Below are 18,306 nucleotides of genomic sequence, written 5' to 3'. Positions count from 1 at the left end.
TAGGCAGGGAGAGATAGACTGATCATACTCTGGAAAAGTTCCTGGATCCACAGCACACAAACAATGGGAAAGAATGCAAAGCATTCTGTAGAGTAGGGCTGGAAAACTGTTATAATCCAGCCATAGTGGGAGTGCAACTCCCATCATCCCTGGCCATGCTGAGGCCAACGAAAATTGGAAATCCAACAGATGGAGGGTCACGGCTTCCTTGCCTCTGCTCCACAGGGTTGCTGGTTTTGAGACCAACTCTGTTGTAGGGATGTGGATTGTGCTAGAGATGCTCATCATGGAAACATTTCTAAAGACAAGGTTATGTAGACTTGACCTACATGCATTCATTATACACAGCAAATATATAACTAAACATGAATTCTTGCTTGATTTTACTGTCAAGTTGGGGATACTGTAAAAGTGGGTCCAATACTTTTAAAAGTACACTTTTCATCATGATAGTGGCAATTCTGATTTTTCTGAAGAGCAGAACCAGCTAGCAATACTCATCTTTTCTACTCTAAAGAAGGGAAGCTATACCAATACATCTGAGGTACAACTCGGGTATTAATTTGTATCTTAACTTTCATTAGCAGGAAACATGCACACAGGTAGGGAGACATCTTCCATCCTACCTATACACAAAATTGCCACTTCCAGTCTTTTTAACTAGTAGGGAAGAGACCATTGGGCAGCCTTTCCCAACCGGTGTGCCTCCAGATGTTGTTGGACCACAACTCCCATCAGCCTCAGCCATTGGCAATGCTGGCTGAGGCAGATGGGAGTTGTGGTCCAACAACATTTGCAGGCACACTGGTTGGGAAAGGCTGCCATTGGGCATGTTCCATTTTCATTATGTGAAGAATATTAAAATGTATCTATCATTCTAGATAGGTGATTCTTTCATATATTATTTTCATGGCTGATGCCTAAACCATTATCCACAGCCACCTTCAACAGTTTGTGGGTATTCACCTACACCAAGAAGTGCAGTGCCTAGTGTCAAGTCATCACAAATTAGTTGGCTTTTAATTGTACCTTCACTAACTCCAATGTAGTTCAAGCACCACATTGTCAAGCTCTGTCCAGCCTTCCCCTCCAGGAGCAGAGAGTTCCAAATCCTCCCAATAAACAATTTGGGTCTCCAACAGTCAGAGCAGCCAGCCTGTTTGTGTATGGCTGTAGCCAAGAGCTGTCTCCACAGCGAATCCTACTAACTAGCTAACTGATTCAGCAAACACTTAACAGGTAAGTTGTAAAAAATTGCAAGGGAGGCCAATGTGTAGGTCCATAGGTTTTGGTCCAATGCAAATATGTAATAAAGTTCTTAGCTTGGGGGTTAATGTAGAGATAACTGGTGTCCCAGCTACACAGCTGTTTTCTTCAGAAAACCCCACTGTCTGGCTAAATATACCTCAACTCAAGTGTCAACTCCTGTGTTCCCCCCCCATAACTAATCCTGACTACAGCAAAAGATCAAAACTTGTAAATTGAGTCCCCCCCCCAAAAGTAGTAAATTTAATGCTTCAAAAGCATTGTATTTCACATATTGTTTCTCCTCCTTTAAAACTATAAACACCAGGCACCTATTCATTAGAATTAATGTTGAACCACTGGATACAGCCCAAGATTTTTGATGTTTGGGATGGGGGAAATTAGGTCACTAAATGGAATTTGAAAATGCTGTTGCTGCACAGAAACAGAGCATTCAAGACCCCACACTTCCTGATCTTCCACATTGGTTGCTCTGGGACTGCAGTAGAAAGGGAAGAAAACCAGCAACCACTATACGAGCAAATAATCAGCGTGGGTGAAAATGGATGCAAAATCCTTTCTTGTAGCTCATTGCTCTGCTCTGGCCTTAAAGCACTCCACCTTTTCTTTCTACTTCTTTCCTCCAGTGTCTTTTTAAAAAATGATTATGAGCTGTCTTGAAAAGCAAGACTAAATGTCACCAAGTTAGAAAGCCAGCCTGTATGTAGCCAATGGCTGGAAGATCAGCAATGTCTATTGCAAAATCATATACAGTGCCAACATAAAACCAATGTCACCTTACAATAATTGATTTTGAGTTTCAGTGTTTCAAAATAAAATCATACAGAACAAAATTACAATGTACCATTTGTAATTCAGTAATATGAAAGCATTGGTCAGGGGTCTGATTATTTTTGCAAGGCATTGTACATTTCTGAGGCAGGGAAGATGCAGATGCTGTATTCCTGATGTGATGTTGCAGAAGAGATGGGAGCATGCATTTCCTGCTTCAGCATGGCAACAGCACAGCTGAAACAACTCCATCTATGATGGAGACAGAAGTAAGGTTGTGGCTTTGCTTTTTTTCATGAAAGAACTTCACACTCAGCCAGGCACAGCACACAGCTAGCACCTTCCTACCTTTGCATGTTTCCTGCCTGAAAAAGGGATAGCAACCTGACCCTGCCTAAGTACAGGACACATTTTTTATTCTGGGACAGTGTTTCTCATTGCTGATTATGAATCTGGGATTTTAATAAGATTTAGTTGCACAGTATGCCTTTAATTGCAGTAAACTTGAACTGATTTCCAGAGTTATGTAACTCTTATCTCCTGATAAGGCACTGCATGTTCATTATGGAAGAATGCACCGAGTGTAACCTAAGTTAGATGAACTTGCCCTTTTAAAAAGAGAGGATCAGGCAGATCAGTCTGCAGAAACTTCATTAAGAGGCTTGCTGACCTAAGGATCTTTTTCAACCCACTGAGTTTTAGATCTACTATACACTTTTAAGGGTGCTGAGTATTTCTCTGTGCTGTTTTGTCCTGCAAATTCTTATGCTGAAATATAAATGCATTAATGTTAGTTCCAATTCATCTGTTTTGAATGAACATTTGGCTCAAGAACTGGAAAGCAATTACATTTTGTGTGTGTAAAATATAAGTGCTCATGGAAAAGGTGGATTTAATGTAACTAACTTCAACCAATAAACTTAAAATTACCTAACAATGACTGCAAAGATATAGAGTGATACTACAAAATGCAATGATGGAAACTCAAAAGGCAAAATAAAAGTAGCTGGTAAAGTGTCATCAATGACCAATTTAAAAATGAATTTTGTATCTGCAAAATCTATTGTATTACTAGGATTTCAAGTTTCTCACTTTGAGCTCACCACAGTTCATGAATTTACAACTTTATACTTTATACATGAAATACTGTAGATACAGAGTATCTACAACAATTTTCTATGAACCTCTTTTGTTGTTTTTGCAGCAAAAGTAATTGTACGTTCTTTTGAGTTTTTCTATTTTATGGTATCTTCTATCTTACATATTCTCGTTTATATTGTATTGCCATTCAACCTATATTACCTTGTTTATATACATTCAAAAATGATTGGGGCTAGAGCCTGACTTTGGTATTGAGGCAATCCAGAAAGGGGTATAAGAGACTGAGAATCATTTAGAAGATCTTATATTTAGAGGCCCAGATAAGCACCAAGATGACAGAAATTCTATAGTATTTGACAATAACACAAAACCTTCCTCAAAATCTCTCTCGACTGTCCACTTCAGCAGAAACAATGATGCCTCTACAGGTCCCTGACATGATTAACTACATTTACCATTCGATCTGTAGCTAGCTATTTAGTGGGCATGGAAAACAGATGACCAACTGCTGCTCCCTGATGGTACTCTTTTATGCAGGGAGGCTCAGTCTTCACAGTATTATTCTAACGCAAATAAAACTGCTACTGCCAGAGCAGACTGACACACAGTGTGCCTGCAAAGTGTGTTACTCCCCGTATTCTTCAGATCACATTGCATGGAACCTGTTGAATTGTGGAATGGTGTCTGAATGTTACAGTGAGACTAAATCCCTCATTCCATTCCAATACCCACACACTGGAGGATGTTCTGGAGATTCTTTTGAAGATCAGGTGCTGCCTAAATCAAATTGGCAGCACTTAGGTAGCATCCCACTTAGCTATTAAGGAATGTTTCCACAGCACAATTAGAAGTAAATACAGAGTCACAGCAAGATAGACATTGATCATCTTCATTACAGCCCAAAGTACCCATCATTTAAAACACACACACAATGGTTTGTCAAATTGATCACGGTAAGGTTTTGGTGTTTTGTTTGTTTTGCAAAAGCATACCATCTTCTTTCCCCAATTTAAAATAAGCACCAATAGAAGGGGAAAAGAAGAAGGGAAGCATTAAAAAAATCAGTCTGTCTCACACAGTTTATTTAACAATAGGTAATAAGAAATCAATTAACAGTCTATACAGTGATCGAAAGTTCATATTTATAAGTAATCAACTTTAATTGCATGATTTACAACATTTGAGGGTTTTTTGCTTTCTATTTTCAAGTTTTACAGAAAATGGAAGAGGAGGAAATGGGAGGGGAGGGACAGAGAAAGCAAGCATGAAGAAGAAACCCCAGGGATTTTCTCTCAGGTTAAAATTATACCCTTGGAATAGTTTCTTACCCTCTTTATTTTTTCCTTTGTTAGATGTAAAAATAACAAAAAAAATTCTTTCAAGAAAACAAAACCACAATATATATACTACATCCATTTGGCAGCTGCCCCTGTGTATTTGCAAAAAGTTGTTTCTCTCTACATGTACAAATTGTAATACTTGAAGTTTAAGCTCAGACTCTGGTATAGAAAATTCTTGGAGGACAAAAGTAGACTTCAGGAGGGAGACTGGGTTACTTAATAATTTTTACAGTTTTTAAAAGAATTGACATCTTTCCAACCAAAGAGGAAAAATTGGTATTTATCTTTAATATATATTTATATATATATATATGCACTGTATTTTAAAGCAACATTCACCCTTTTTTGTCCTCCAGTTTTAGGAAACGTTCTGTTTGTTTTTTTGCAGTAGACATGAGGAAAACCAGAATAGGGAAAAAGTTAACCATCTGCCTCAGTAAATTATAACTATCAATATTACATATTTTCATTAATTTAAAAAAAAATAAAACCTACTGGAGGCTAGAGAAGGAAGCAATTTGGTCAGCAGCCAAATAACTATCCCCTCCCAAGCACTTCCCCAACACACGCAAAGGGAAACAAAAACAAGAAAAAGGACTGGTTATGACCCCAGCCATAACAAAAATATATTTTCTTTGTATTCTACTGTCCCTCAGGTTCATTTTGTAGGTTTCTTGTTTTTAAAACCACAAACTACTGCTGCAGAGTTCAGATGTATTCCAGGGAAAAATGTTCTGCTAAGAAATATTCAAAAAAAAATTGTCTTCAATACAAAAAGTCTTGAGAAAATAAGTTTTTTTTTGCTCCCAAAATGCTACAGTGTGTCTTAGTGTATGTCTAGTGTACTCTGTGAAAGGTTTGAATTCAAGTCTGAATTATCTGAGCTGAGTCCCAGTTCTGTGGCACTTGCACCATGGAGGCCTGCCATGCCTGGATTGCTAGCAAGCTGAGAAAGCATTGCACTCTGGTCCGGGCTGGCAAAGTGCCCTTGATCCATGGGGTTAGCCTGGGCAGCTACCAGTCCTGGATGAGGGGAGCTGGTCTGTGGGGAGACGTGATGAGGAGAAGGTTGTGGCTGCATCCTAGGGGAAGGACTAGAGTGGGGTGGCTGGGACTGGGGACGTGGCGAGGGGACAGGCTGTGGAGAACGCACTTGATTGGTGAGCGATGACGGAATCTGCTGACCTTGTAAGTGTGGGGATTGGCCCTGGCTAGGGAGCATGTGCTGTTGAGGACTCATGGGATTGGGTTGAGCTGGTGATCCCATCTGCTGCTGAAGTAGCCTCTGCTGGAAAGCTTGCTGCAAACTGGATCCTGTGTCTGCACTCATTGCTTGTGGAAGTTGGCTCATTTGTCCCATATTCCCTTGCTGCATTTGCTGCATGTGATGCTGCATTCGCTGCTGCTGCTGCTGCTGCTGCTGCTGGGGGTACCCAACTCCCTGGGGCTGCTGGAACTGACTATGGTTGGCCATGCCAGGACCCAGCCCTGGTCCTGCTCCTTGCTGCTGCTGCTGTTGACGTTGCTGTTCAATCATTTGATGACGTCTCATTAGGAGATCCCGAAACTGGGGAGACATTGTTGTCGTGGGATTCATGTTCATTGGCTGTGCCTGAGGATTCATCCCACCCATGGCCTGCTGGGGTGGTGGCTGTTGGGGAGGTGACTGCTGAGGCATGCTGGGCCTCTGAACACCTGCTTGCATCGGATTCATATTTTGCATGCCTGGATTTGGATGCACACCTTGCTGCCCTGGCATGGCCTGCTGCTGCAGCCCTGGTTGTCCCTGGGGCATTCCAGGCTGCCCTGGCATGCCCTGTGGATTCTGGTTCCCAACATACTTGGCAGCCCGCTGCTTGATGAAAGCAGCTAACAGCTGAGGGTTGGAGTGCAGAATGTTAAGGACCTGCTGCTGCTGCATGGGAGAGCTGGGAGACCTGAGAGTCCGCAGCAGGTTTTGTAAGGCTGCCTGTGGCACAGAACTTGGTCTTGACTGAGCGGCACCAGGTACTTGACCCATTCCTTGTTGGGGCGACATCATCGGCTGCCCAGACTGGACCATTGACATCATTGATGGTCTCTGCATTCCTGGCTGCAGCTGAGGTTGGGGCAAGCCTCCCTGGGCCCATGCTGCCTGCTGCTGAATTGCTGCTGGTCCTATCCCTTGATCTATATGGCCACCAGGACCTCTGGCCATCTGAGTTGGTGTCACACTCATAGGCTGAATTTGATTCATTTGGGGCATTTGATGTTGAATTGGCCTCTGGAAAATTGGATGAGCCATCTGTCGCTGGTGGTCTGCTACTCGCTGGATCTGCATGGCTATTTCCACTGCAGCTGCAGGGGGGCCCTGGATAGGTGGCTGAGCAGTCTGAGGAGTTGTTGGAGGGGTTACTTGGCCACCTGCCTTGCCTTGGGACACAGCAGCAGGAGGCTGAGTTCTTGACATGCTATATGGGGGCATGTTATTGGGAGGTGCAGGTTGTGGCTGCGAGGCAGGCTGGGGTGGAGGCTGTGGCTGTGGGGTCTGAGGAGTTGGTGGCTGCTGGCCTGTTGGAGTTGTTGGTGTGGCTGGTGTTGGTGAGGGCAACCCTTGTTGCTGGCCTACTATGCCGGTCCTCTGCATGCTTGCCATCCTCCTCCGGAGCATCTGGGCCTGCTGCAGGCGGTGCTGAAGCTGTTGCTGACGAAGCTTGTGTTTGATGTTGAGGCAAAAGGGCACTGGGCACTTGTTCTCTTGGCAGTGCTTAGCATGGTAGCAGCAAAGAGCAATGAGCTGCTTGCAGATTGGGCACCCTCCATTGGTTTTGCGCTTGCAACCTTTGGTGTGCTGTACGACCCTCTTCATTTTCTGACAGGACGGCAGTGAACAGTTGGCATTGCGACACTGGCAAGCATGGACCAAAGACTGGATACAGCGTTGGATGCTCAAGCGGCGTGAATCACCAGGGCTCTGAGTGGTGGCTGTCTGTTGGTTGTTGCTCTCGTCATCAATACCAAGGCCCAGTTTCTCCATCTTGTGCTCATGGTTTTTAGAGTTATAGCAGGTGATGCAGAGATCATAATCCTAAAAACAGAAATGATTAGTCAGATAACTGGCCTTACTGTCTGACAGAAGCACACGTTTACCATCTCTAAAAAATTAAATAGCAGAAGTCTATCGTTGGTAGAAGATAGTGGAATCCCAAATTGCTAATGATGAGCTGTCAAACAAAAAATATCTAACCTGAAAGCAATAAACTTTCATTGATCAGTATGCAATGAAGATCAGCAGAAGTGGTACAAGTGTCAGAGGAAGAACATTAAGACTAATATGAAGAGCAACAAAAGCAACAGGCTGCTCCCATCCCAGACAGATGCAGACTTGCAATATTTAAGCACATGGAAATAGGTATCCCCACAAAAATGGCCTTGAGGATGCATTTCCGTTATACATCTGGCTGTAATACCTTAAGGGTGCTCTTTACTCTGAATCAGAGGGGGAGCCATATTAAAATGGAAGAGTTATCTTTGAAGAATTTCAGTAGCCACAATGGAGATACCAAACAGTTGGGTAGATAGTAGGGAGCATTTGCTTTAAAAATGTCCAAAGGTAAAACGGAACAGCACAGTGAGTTATAGTTAAGGACAACACTAAAGAAACTGTCCTCCTCAGCTTCATAAATCTCTCAATATAAGCATCTAAATATTATTTCACCAGAAGCGAGACATACCTCACAGACTGTGCAATGCCATCTTGTCTCCACATGGTGTTTACACTCATTGCAGGTATAAACAAAACGGTCCTGGCTCTGAGTGTGGAGCTCTACCAGCATGCACATAGTTGACCACATTGCCCTTCGCAGTGAGGAAAACTCAAGGTGTTTGTCTCTTGCAAGGGTGAGGAAGGCATCACGCCCATCCATTAAGTCACATGGAATGAGTGGGTCAGGTTCAATGATGGGAGGGAGGGAGTTGGCTTGAGGACCAGCAATGAGACGGATCACAAAGAATACCTGAAAAACAGAGTAGCTAGTTTTAGGCTTTATTCTAAGAGGTTTCAGCCACCACCCTGAATTATATAATGCTTACTGTTCTATGGCTTTCAATCTCAGCACAGTGCTTGAAGCATGCAACATGCTACAAGCACCAGAAACAAGCTTCAGCTGCTCTGTATTTGGTCAAGGTGATTGGAGCAGGTAGATAATTTATATAGCACTGTGTAATCCTACAACTGGACGTAGGTTTCCCGTCATTATGAACTGAACACTGCAAAGTAAATCAGGTTTGGTGCATGGTTTGATGGAATCTAAGCAAGGTTTCCTAGTGGGCACCCTAACACCTCCTAGTAAGCCCCCTCCCAAACCTAATGGAGAAATTGGGAACTGTGAACAGCAAGCAGTAGAGGGGACCACTGGCAGCAGGCAGTGCAACTCCAGCCACCTTGTACTTCCTCAGCCCAACATTGTAAAGAAAAGCACTGGACATGAGGCAGCCACAGCAATATTACTGATTCTCAATGCTTCTGGGCCCCATCTTGATATACATATTGGGAACCAGGCCCAGTGGCACTGAGTAAAGGCACAGCTGTGACGGCCTTGTTCCCAGCACTTTTCTCTACAAATATTGGGCGACAGATATTTGAAGATGTTTACAGACAAGGAAGCCAGCATTCACTGTGGTGAGTTCTAGTATTAATCTGGCCATGCTACATGCTGATGTAACCAATTAATTTCTCTTAGCCATTAATTATGACTGGATTGACAACGAACAAGTGCAACAGATCTCCTTATTCGGCCCACAAGACCATTTCAGCCAAGCCATGGTCACTGCCTTGCATCTGACATAATATATGTCAGCTGTGGGGCAGGTAAAAGCAGGGCTTGGCTGAAAGGATGTTTACAGGTACCACCGATCAGTTAGTGAGTCCTTTACACAGTGCAGGGCAAGATAGCGCTTTGAAAGGAAGACCCAACAATCAGCTGAGGTGGGGGTGAGATAACAATCTGGCCCATTGGGCTACAAAGTTCCCACCCCTGCCCTAAAAGTACCCCAAATGGTAAAGTATCCAGTTAGAATACTTTCTGTTGTGTTCCATTTCCAATTTATCTGATTTACAGTGCTCTAATTTGGATGTTTAAAAACAGCTGGTATAGCACAGTGGGGAGGAGAGCCTGGCTAGGAGTCCAGTGTCTGTGAGTTCAAATCCCTGCTCATGTCTCCTAGGTGTCAAGGGCCAGTAAATATCACCCCCACAGTGAGTGGCTCAGGGGTTACGTGCCCTGCCACCTGTGCAGCCGTGGGCAAGCTGCATAGTCCCAAGGAGCCCAGTTGCCCCCCAGCTGGCAGTTGTGGACAAGGAAGGGGCTGGCTTATGCAGCTGTGGCAAGCTGAGCAAGCCCTAGCCAGCTGGGGAGGACTAGCCTCAGAGGGAGGCAATGGTAAACCCCCTCTGAATACCGCTTACCATGAAAGCCCTATTCATAGGGTAGCCATAAATTGGGATCAACTTGAAGGCAGTCCATTTCCATTTCAATTTAGATGTTTAACTACCAGGTGTTTACTTCATTTATCACAATAAAACCAATCCAGGATCACTTAGCCACAGTGGTGACTCAACAATCTCAGCCCCATCGTATGCCCCCATGTGATAATTTAATGCTTTCTTCACTTTGTTGCCTTATCCTCATATGCATTTGATGCTGTATATCTGTGAGCATGTTTTCCTATATTTTATGTTGCATGGTGCCTTAGAATTTGGCAAAAATGTTCAACTTCTCAATTTACTAAATACAGTCCATACACTAATTATATACGTTTATTAGTACCTAAGAGATATTTTGTATGTACATATCCAAGGAGAATTAAGTTTTTGAACTTATTTAACACAAACAGAACCACGTATGCTGCTTATTTCCAAAATGTTCCCCACAGTATGTATGTGTGTGCAGTCTGCTACTCATTTCAGTACCACATTCCCTCTGAAGCCTCAAACCACTGGATTAAATTAGCCATGGATCTAACTTGTGTGGCAAATTAAACAAAGATTCTTATTTGGCCATGACGGAACTTCCCTCTGTTAATATGGAAATAAGGCCCCTGCTTTCACAGTCCAAGGACACGTTTCATTCACACTTCAGTGTTGCATTTTAGGCGGCCATTCAAGCCTTTTATTTTTGCTCTTACCTCCTTATGCTTCTCCATTGTGGCATATAGTTTCTGGGAAAGGTCATTGGAGACATTAGGCATTCCAGGCTTCTTTTTATTACCACGACTCAAGCTGCTCTTATTTTTACTGGTCTTCTTATTATTTTTCTTTTTGGCATTTTTACTATCTCCTTTGCTGACCTGGAAAGTGAATGGAGAACTTAGACAAGTTTGAGAAAGGCACGACACATTTGATTTAGGGTCTAACATTTCCAGGAATAACTAAACTATCGTCAAGAATCAGCTTAACAAAAGATTCATTAGACTATTGGCCCCAAAGCTGCTACTACTAAGGCAAAGGTGCCAGTTGGAGCAAAGCAAGGCACGTAAGCATGTCTTGATCTCATCCACATATGGGGCAAGGACTGTGGCAGCTGGAATGATCTATGGGCCATTTTAACAAGTCATTCCTGAATGACAACAAGATGCCTTTGGTTGGTCACTAGTTCCTTTCCTTCCTTTTATCAACTAACCTAAAAGCAATTAAATAATTCTAAAGAGAGGCCCTGAGTCATGACGCCAATTTAATCTGCCAGTTGTGGTTTTTAGAAAAGGAAATGATGGATGACATTTTTTGGGTAAAAGTTACTTCCTTACATCAGTGCTCTCATTGCTAGTGTTCTCCTCTCTCTTCCGCTCCTCCTCCTCCTGCTCTAGCTCCTTAATGCTCTCTTCTAGAACATTAGGCCAGAAGTCCCCTTCAAAGTAAGGCAACTCTTTTGCACTTGTTAGACGGTCTTCTGTTGCTTGCTTAAAAATATCCTGCAACACAAAATGTTTCTCAGCACACACCACATTGAAGACAGCACCCAAAGCAGAAACATTCTAAGCAACACATGCAGAAGGCCAACTAGTCTCTCTTGTACTCCATACCTAAAACAGTTCTTCAAAGCTGTTTTGGTTCTATGGCTTCCAGAAGGCATTTACAGTGCATCTTTTTTTCTTCCCACCACTTTGAAAATGCTTCATAAGATCCAAATGCTTTTCAAACATTACATTTTAAGCACTATCGGATACCCAATACTGTTCTTAAATACATTTTTACATTTCTCAAAAATATTTCTACAAAATAAATTCCTATTCCAAGGTGCAAGAACAAAAAAAAAGTTACTTAATCCAATTCAAAACCAACCTTGTAATCATGGACTATGCGCTCTGACACAGATTTATCCAACATCTTTTTGTACCACTCTTGCAATCGTTTGGGTTTGGGTATCTTTTGGTCAGGAGGATGGCAATGGAAAATATAATCATCACCTTCACTAGGTGGGCAGGCCCATATATGTCCAGTTGTATATCTAATAATAATTAAAGAAAAAAACAAGTCAGTTAGTGTTCTATTATTCATTATACTGTTTCATTGTGTTGCCTGCTTCATTTATCCATCTTTTCAGGAGCAATAATTTCTTCTACAACAACCAAGCAGAATCAAGGGCAGCCTAGAAACATCAAATTCAAAGAACTCAAGAGGAGTGTATTTATGAGAGATGCAGATAACCTTCTCATCTAGATAACTGGCTAGACCCAGAATTGCTTAACTTCAATACAGAGCTACTTCATATACCTTTACACCATTATAAGGGATTGAGAATTCTGATGCATGGTCCAGTGTCCCACTCTATCCATCCAACTTTAATCTCTCTTAAAAGAGCTAGTCATAGTATACGCTCAATAATATTTAACAACTGGAGAAATCTAAGGTTTTAATACATTTATTAAAGTTGTGTGGAGCATCTATCAATAGACTATTCCCCATTATCATGATTTATTCCAATCTGGGTTCAGGCCTGGTTATGGGACTAAATGAGCCTTGGTTGCCCTGATGAATGACATTTATTGAGAGAAGAACAGGCAGGGTGCGACCCTGTTATTCTTACTTGATCCCTTGACGGCTTTTGATACCCTTGACCATGGCATCCTTCTGAGCCGACTTGGTGAGATGGGTATTGGAGGCACTGTTTTACATTGTTTTCAATCTTACCCCCAGGGTTGTTTTCAGGTGATTGTCTTTCGGCAATTGTGCTGTGTGGTGCTGCAGGTTACCATCTTGTTCCCAGTGCTGTTTAACATCTGTATGAAGTCCCTGGGAGTGGTCATCAGGAGATTTGGGGCTAGGTGTCAGCAGTATGCTGATGATACCCAGCTCTATTTCCCTGTAACATCTGTATTGGGAGAGGCCATGCAAGCCCTGGACCAGTGCCTGGACTCAGTGGTGGGCTGGATGAAGGCCAACAAATTGAGTCTGAATCCTAGCAAGACAGAGGTGCTGTGAGTTGGTGGTTCCTAAGTTTGTACAATTGGTCAACTGCCTGCTTTGAGTGAGGTCATAAGAGCAGGTTTGTAGTCTGGGGATGCTCCTCGATCCATCCTTATTGTTAGAGGCCCAGGAGACCTCAGTGGCTAGGAGTGCCTTTTACCAGCATTGGCTGGTAAGACAGCTGTGGCCATTTCTGGACCCAGATAGCCTGACAACTGTTGTCCGTGCACTAGTAACCTCCAGGTTGGATTACTGTAATGTGCTCTATGTGGGGCTGCCCTTGACGTTGGTCTGGAAGCTGCAACCGGTACAAAATGCAGTGGTGTGACTGCTCACTGGGGCAGGGTATTGCCAGCATGTCACCCCACTGTGGAAAGAACTGCACTGGCCTGCCCGTTAGCTACCAGGACAAGTTCAAGGTTCTGGTTTTGGTGTACAAAGCCCTATACAGCTTGGGACCAGGATACTTGAAATATCATCTTACCCCTTATATACCCAGTCGATCGCCTCGCTCTGCAGGTGAGGGCCTCCTGCAGATACTATCTTATCAGGAGGTCTGTTCCGCTCAACAAAGGAAGTGGACCTTTAGTGTTGTGGCACCTATCCTTTAGAATTCCCTCCCCTTAAATATTAGATAAGCACCAGCTGTGTTATCTTTTCAGAGCATACTAAAGACCTTTCCTCTTTCAACAAGCCTTTTAAGTAGAGACCTTATGCCAGTATGCATCTATATTGGAATTGATTTTTAAGATGATTTAAAGCTTTTTTCAAAGCTTTTTTTAAAAGATGTTTTGTTTGAATGTGTTTTAAAAGATGTTTTTCTTTTAATGTATTTTGAAGTCTGTTTTTAAGATGTTTTAGAGTGTTTTTAGTGTTTTGTTTGCTGCCCTGGGCTCCTTCTGGGTGGGTCATTTTAGGCTCATTTTCTTTGGGGATGGGAAAATAGGTCAGGTTTAAAATGTTTTAAATACAGTTCTTTCTATGGACTTTTGCCCTCAAAACCCTTCCCCACCCTGACTCTCATATTATTCTGTCCCATTATCCATATTATAATGGGCTCCTGCCAGGAGGAAGGGCGGGATATAAATCAAATAATAAACAAATAAAATAAATAATAATCCAAGCCTCCTTGGGACCAATCCCACAACTGGGGCTTTTAAAGAAGGCTCTGTAGATCATAGGCTAGGGGGTAGAGTTGATGCAGAAAGCTGCAGTGAAGCTGCATTTTGCTTTCAGAAGTCAAGTTGTTATAAAATCTAGCTTCTATGTTTTTTCCGTTTGAAGCTACTTGCCCAATATTTCCTGCTGCTTTACCAGCTAATTTCTACTTCAGCTTTTGGTTGCTGGCCCACGACAAATTTGTATTTAGTTGACCATTCTAATTACAATTTAATGGCACAAAGACCCCTTTCCTCAGTCTTCTGCAACTTATCTTCTCAACTATCACTATGTGGTGGCCAACAGCTTGTAAATCTATGATCGTTTATTTCTATATGCTTCATTTAATGGCAAAGAACATTTAACTAGTCAGTGAAAAGAATTACTTCCCCAAAGCAAGAATTCTGTAGCAACTATGATTGAAATAAGCAGAGAAACAATAAAACCAAGTTGATACAGATCCCTAACTGTCTTTTGACATTTTGTATAATCAGATACCCGCTTCACAACAAAGGAGATAATTACCAGAATCTCCTCTTATAAGAATATCATCCCACCTTTTATTCAAATCCAACCTACTCCTCCTTGCATATTTCATTTTGCATCTGAAATTAGATTAAATTTATAGCCTAGCCTTGCATCCCACAAGACCTCTCATTGTGCTGGTTATTTATTTAATCATGCCTTCTTTTTTTCTTTAGACAAAAATTATCTCCCAAAGTAGCTCATGCAGCAAAATGTCTACTTAGGACTGGTGGCCAACATTACATACAAGAAAATGGGACACAGGGTCTACCCTCAGACAAATAAACTAAAAAAGGCACAACAGAGATAAATAATCAAAGGGAAAAACAGAGGAAAATAAGTTTTACACCATGGACAGCCCATGGGATAGCAACTACATGAGATTTTCCCATCTCTGAGACAGACCATGAAAGAAGACTACCTTGATTTTTGTAACTTGGTACTGTAGGAATTGTTCCCCCTTTACACAGTACACACCAATACTCGGCTCAAAACTGTCACCCTGGAACTTCTCTACATACTAACTACTCCCTCACTCCACTGAAGGGACTCAAAATGCATTTAACAGTTTTCACAAGCAACCTAGTCTTATATTCCTGCTCACTCAAAGTAGATTATTCAAACATCTAGATCCACAAAATGTACATCTGCATGTACCTTTTTCAATAATTTTGGATATTATGTTGTATTAAAGAATAACAGGAAGCTTACCCCAATTTTTTAACATACTCTAGGTAACCTATTAAGATTTCATGATAAACAGCAGTCCTCAGGCATTTAGGGCGGAAGAAATGAACACTGTCAAGGTAAGATATGTACACTCTCCTAGAGAAAAAACAGAATTTGTAAGTCCAGACCACAACCAAAGACATTTTGCACTGTTTAAATACCTTCTGTTTCTATTTTCCATCTTTCAAGTCCTCAAGCAAAAAGGTCCATTTGTGTTGGAATGCAGGTGCTTTCAACATTTGAGGTTTTTGTCTTCCTTTACATTTTTCACCTGCATAGCTACCTTAATTACACTGCCATTTCTCTAACAAACTCTATAGATTTTCTGTGTATTTTATACCTGGAGTCACCAACAAGGCACCTATGGGCACCATGGCACCCACAGACACTCTCTTGGTGCTTGCACCAATGCCCCCTGCCCTTCAAAATTTTAATTTTTTTAAAAAGTTGGGGTTTTTTTGAGGGTTGGTTGGTTGGTTGGGGAGTTGTCTGTTTGGAGGAGGGTTCTGAGCATCTTTAGTTTTTTCTTCTGAGAAATAGGTATTATGTGGTGCCCATTACAGTTTTAGATTTCCAAATGTGGCTCAAAAAAGAACTGGGATCCATTTTGTACTTTATTTTGCAGCACTTATCTCTGGAAGAATGTAACATTGAAAAGGTTGAAACACAAAGCCAAACCTTAGTTTGGTGCTACTAGAATGAACCTTCAACGAACATAAGGCTTGCATTCTGTGATTTTATGTGAACTGGCAAATAATGGTTTGCCCTTGGCCTGAAAAACAGGGCTGGAAACTGGGATAAAACTTGTGTTTCCAATATTGGTTTGCAGGCCAAGCGCAAACCATTGTTTGCTGGTTCAGACAAGATGGCCGACTTGCCCCAAATAGCAAGAGAAGAAAACTGTCCTGTGCAAGGGAGGAAAAGAAAGGAGCATGCAAAGTCGAAAGTTCCTTTCAGTTTTTTTCTTGTAATGTCAAATAGTTGATATTTGGACTGAAACAACCCTGCACATTTGCTGCACTAGATCAATGCTCTCTTTGGTATCCAAGCTACAGATGATAGCTGTTCTCGTGTTTCATAAGGCACATCTATTACAGTTACATATATAATCTTATTAACAATGCCACATCAATAGAAGCAAAGTTAGGAGAAAAATATGGTACTAGCTTACATGGTGCCACTTAAGAACTAACATCTCTCAAATCCTTGATATCTACACAGCTTGCAAATTGACTTTGCAGTGGAACTTCAGGTATTACTTCACCATTAAAATCATGTCACTCATAGGCCACTTTCCCGTTTTAAGATATATGGGTACATGTGTGGCTAGAACAATATTCTCAGGACACATCTCTCAATAGGCCTTGCAACAATTTACCCATCCATCCACAAGTGGAAGACCAATTGAAAGAGCTTATTCATTTGCTTCTAACAGAAATACAGAATTTAAGGTAAGTAGCTTTTTAAAAAATTACCCCATGCAGAAGATAAGCAGGTTTCAATAATTATACTTGTCATGGTGAGTGTAACATTGGCCTGTCTTCCTGCCAACCCTGACACTGCAGAGATGGGTGGGGACTGTCCTGGAAAGATTCTGGTGATTCCTGCCCCTCTCCCCATTTCCAAAGTTGGGAGGAGGGCTGGAGGTGGTTTAGCAGCTGTATTTTAAGATATGTTATTATGATGTTTTAAAGTGTCGCAGAGTGGTAAAGCGGCGGTAATGCAGCCGAAGCTCTGCTCGGGGCTGGAGTTCGATTCCAATGGAAGGAGGAAGTCGAATCTCCGGTAACAGGGGTCAAGGTCCACTCAGCCTTCCATCCATCCGTGGTCAGTAAAATGAGTACCCGGCACACGCTGGGGAGTAAAAGAAAGGCCGGGGAAGCAACTGGCAAACCCACCCCATATATATGGTCTGCCTAGTAAACGTCGCAAGACGTCACCCTAAGAGTCGGAAACGACTCGCACTATAAGTGCAGGGACACCTTTACCTTTTTAAAGTGTTTTAGTGCTTTGTTTGCCGCCCTGGGCTCCTGCTGGGAGGAATGGCGGGATACAAATAAAATAAATAAATAAATTGCCCAAGGCCCCCAGAGCATCTTAAATATATAGGGCCAAACCAGCAACTCCCTCACCGTTTCTTGCTCTGGGGGTTTCTTCGGTGGCTGCTCAATGGCAGCACTCTTCCTTTCCCCCACCTCTCTTTTCCACAGAAGAGGGAGGAGAGGTTTCTTCAGCCAACTGTTTTGAGCTCCTTTGCCAAGCATGAGCTGAAGCCAGAATGCTTTTCCAGCAAGACTTCTTTTGCCTCCACAAAGCCAGCTGCTGGGGTGGGAGGGGGAATGTGACAACTAGAATTTTTGGTTTGGCTACAGGAGGCTAGACAAAAATCGCAGAGCCTTGAAGATACAAACACTCTCAGCTGCTTCTATAAAGTAAATAATTATTCCTAACATAAAGAATGACCCTTTTGTAAACACAGTTGTGCCTGCTTGGGGCAAACGTAACTGTGAGAAGGAAGCAAGGGTTAAAACAGGAGAAAAGGGTAGCTGTATATGTTTACCACCAGTCTTGCCACTTGCTTGTGGGCAAAATGTTTAACACTCTTAGACATTCAAAATCACATGTCCAGCAACAATCCAACTGTAACTACTAAGCAAAATAATAAACCTTTATTAGTGTCGTTCTTTACCTCTGGTTAGGTTGAGGGCAATCTGACCCATATTCCTGAACATGCATTCCAAAAAAGCACAAGTCTACGCCATCAATCTCCTCAAAAGCAAAGAGGGCTTTTGTTCGATAAGGGAACTGTTCTGCCATTTCTCCACTATCTACAAACCTGCAAAATTTAAAGGCATAATTTGAAGGCAAACATGGCACAGCAAAGATAACAGAAAACCCAGTCATGCGCTACTGTATCGAAAATGCAGATATTATACCACAAGCAAGGAAACTAACTGCTGCTATTTATTTTAT

General features: G+C 42.2%; 1 protein-coding gene across 1 annotated transcript in view; it reads right to left on the bottom strand.

The window, feature by feature from the left end:
- Positions 1-4,157: 4,157 nt before the first annotated feature.
- The window catches only part of EP300 (E1A binding protein p300), a 100,360-nt gene continuing 86,211 nt past the window's right edge, over positions 4,158-18,306 (bottom strand). The window contains exons 25-31 of the mRNA XM_061639242.1: positions 18,023-18,169; positions 15,316-15,429; positions 11,797-11,962; positions 11,262-11,426; positions 10,644-10,805; positions 8,192-8,473; positions 4,158-7,545 (exon numbers count right to left, since the gene is read on the bottom strand). Coding sequence (XP_061495226.1) covers positions 5,305-7,545; positions 8,192-8,473; positions 10,644-10,805; positions 11,262-11,426; positions 11,797-11,962; positions 15,316-15,429; positions 18,023-18,169 — 3,277 coding nt within the window. The 3' untranslated portion in view covers positions 4,158-5,304. The remainder of the gene's footprint in view (positions 7,546-8,191; positions 8,474-10,643; positions 10,806-11,261; positions 11,427-11,796; positions 11,963-15,315; positions 15,430-18,022; positions 18,170-18,306) is intronic.

The sequence above is a fragment of the Rhineura floridana genome, chromosome 8 (genome assembly GCF_030035675.1).
Source record: "Rhineura floridana isolate rRhiFlo1 chromosome 8, rRhiFlo1.hap2, whole genome shotgun sequence".
NCBI classification, from domain to species: domain Eukaryota; kingdom Metazoa; phylum Chordata; class Lepidosauria; order Squamata; family Rhineuridae; genus Rhineura; species Rhineura floridana.
This window is presented reverse-complemented; position numbering and strand designations above follow the sequence as displayed.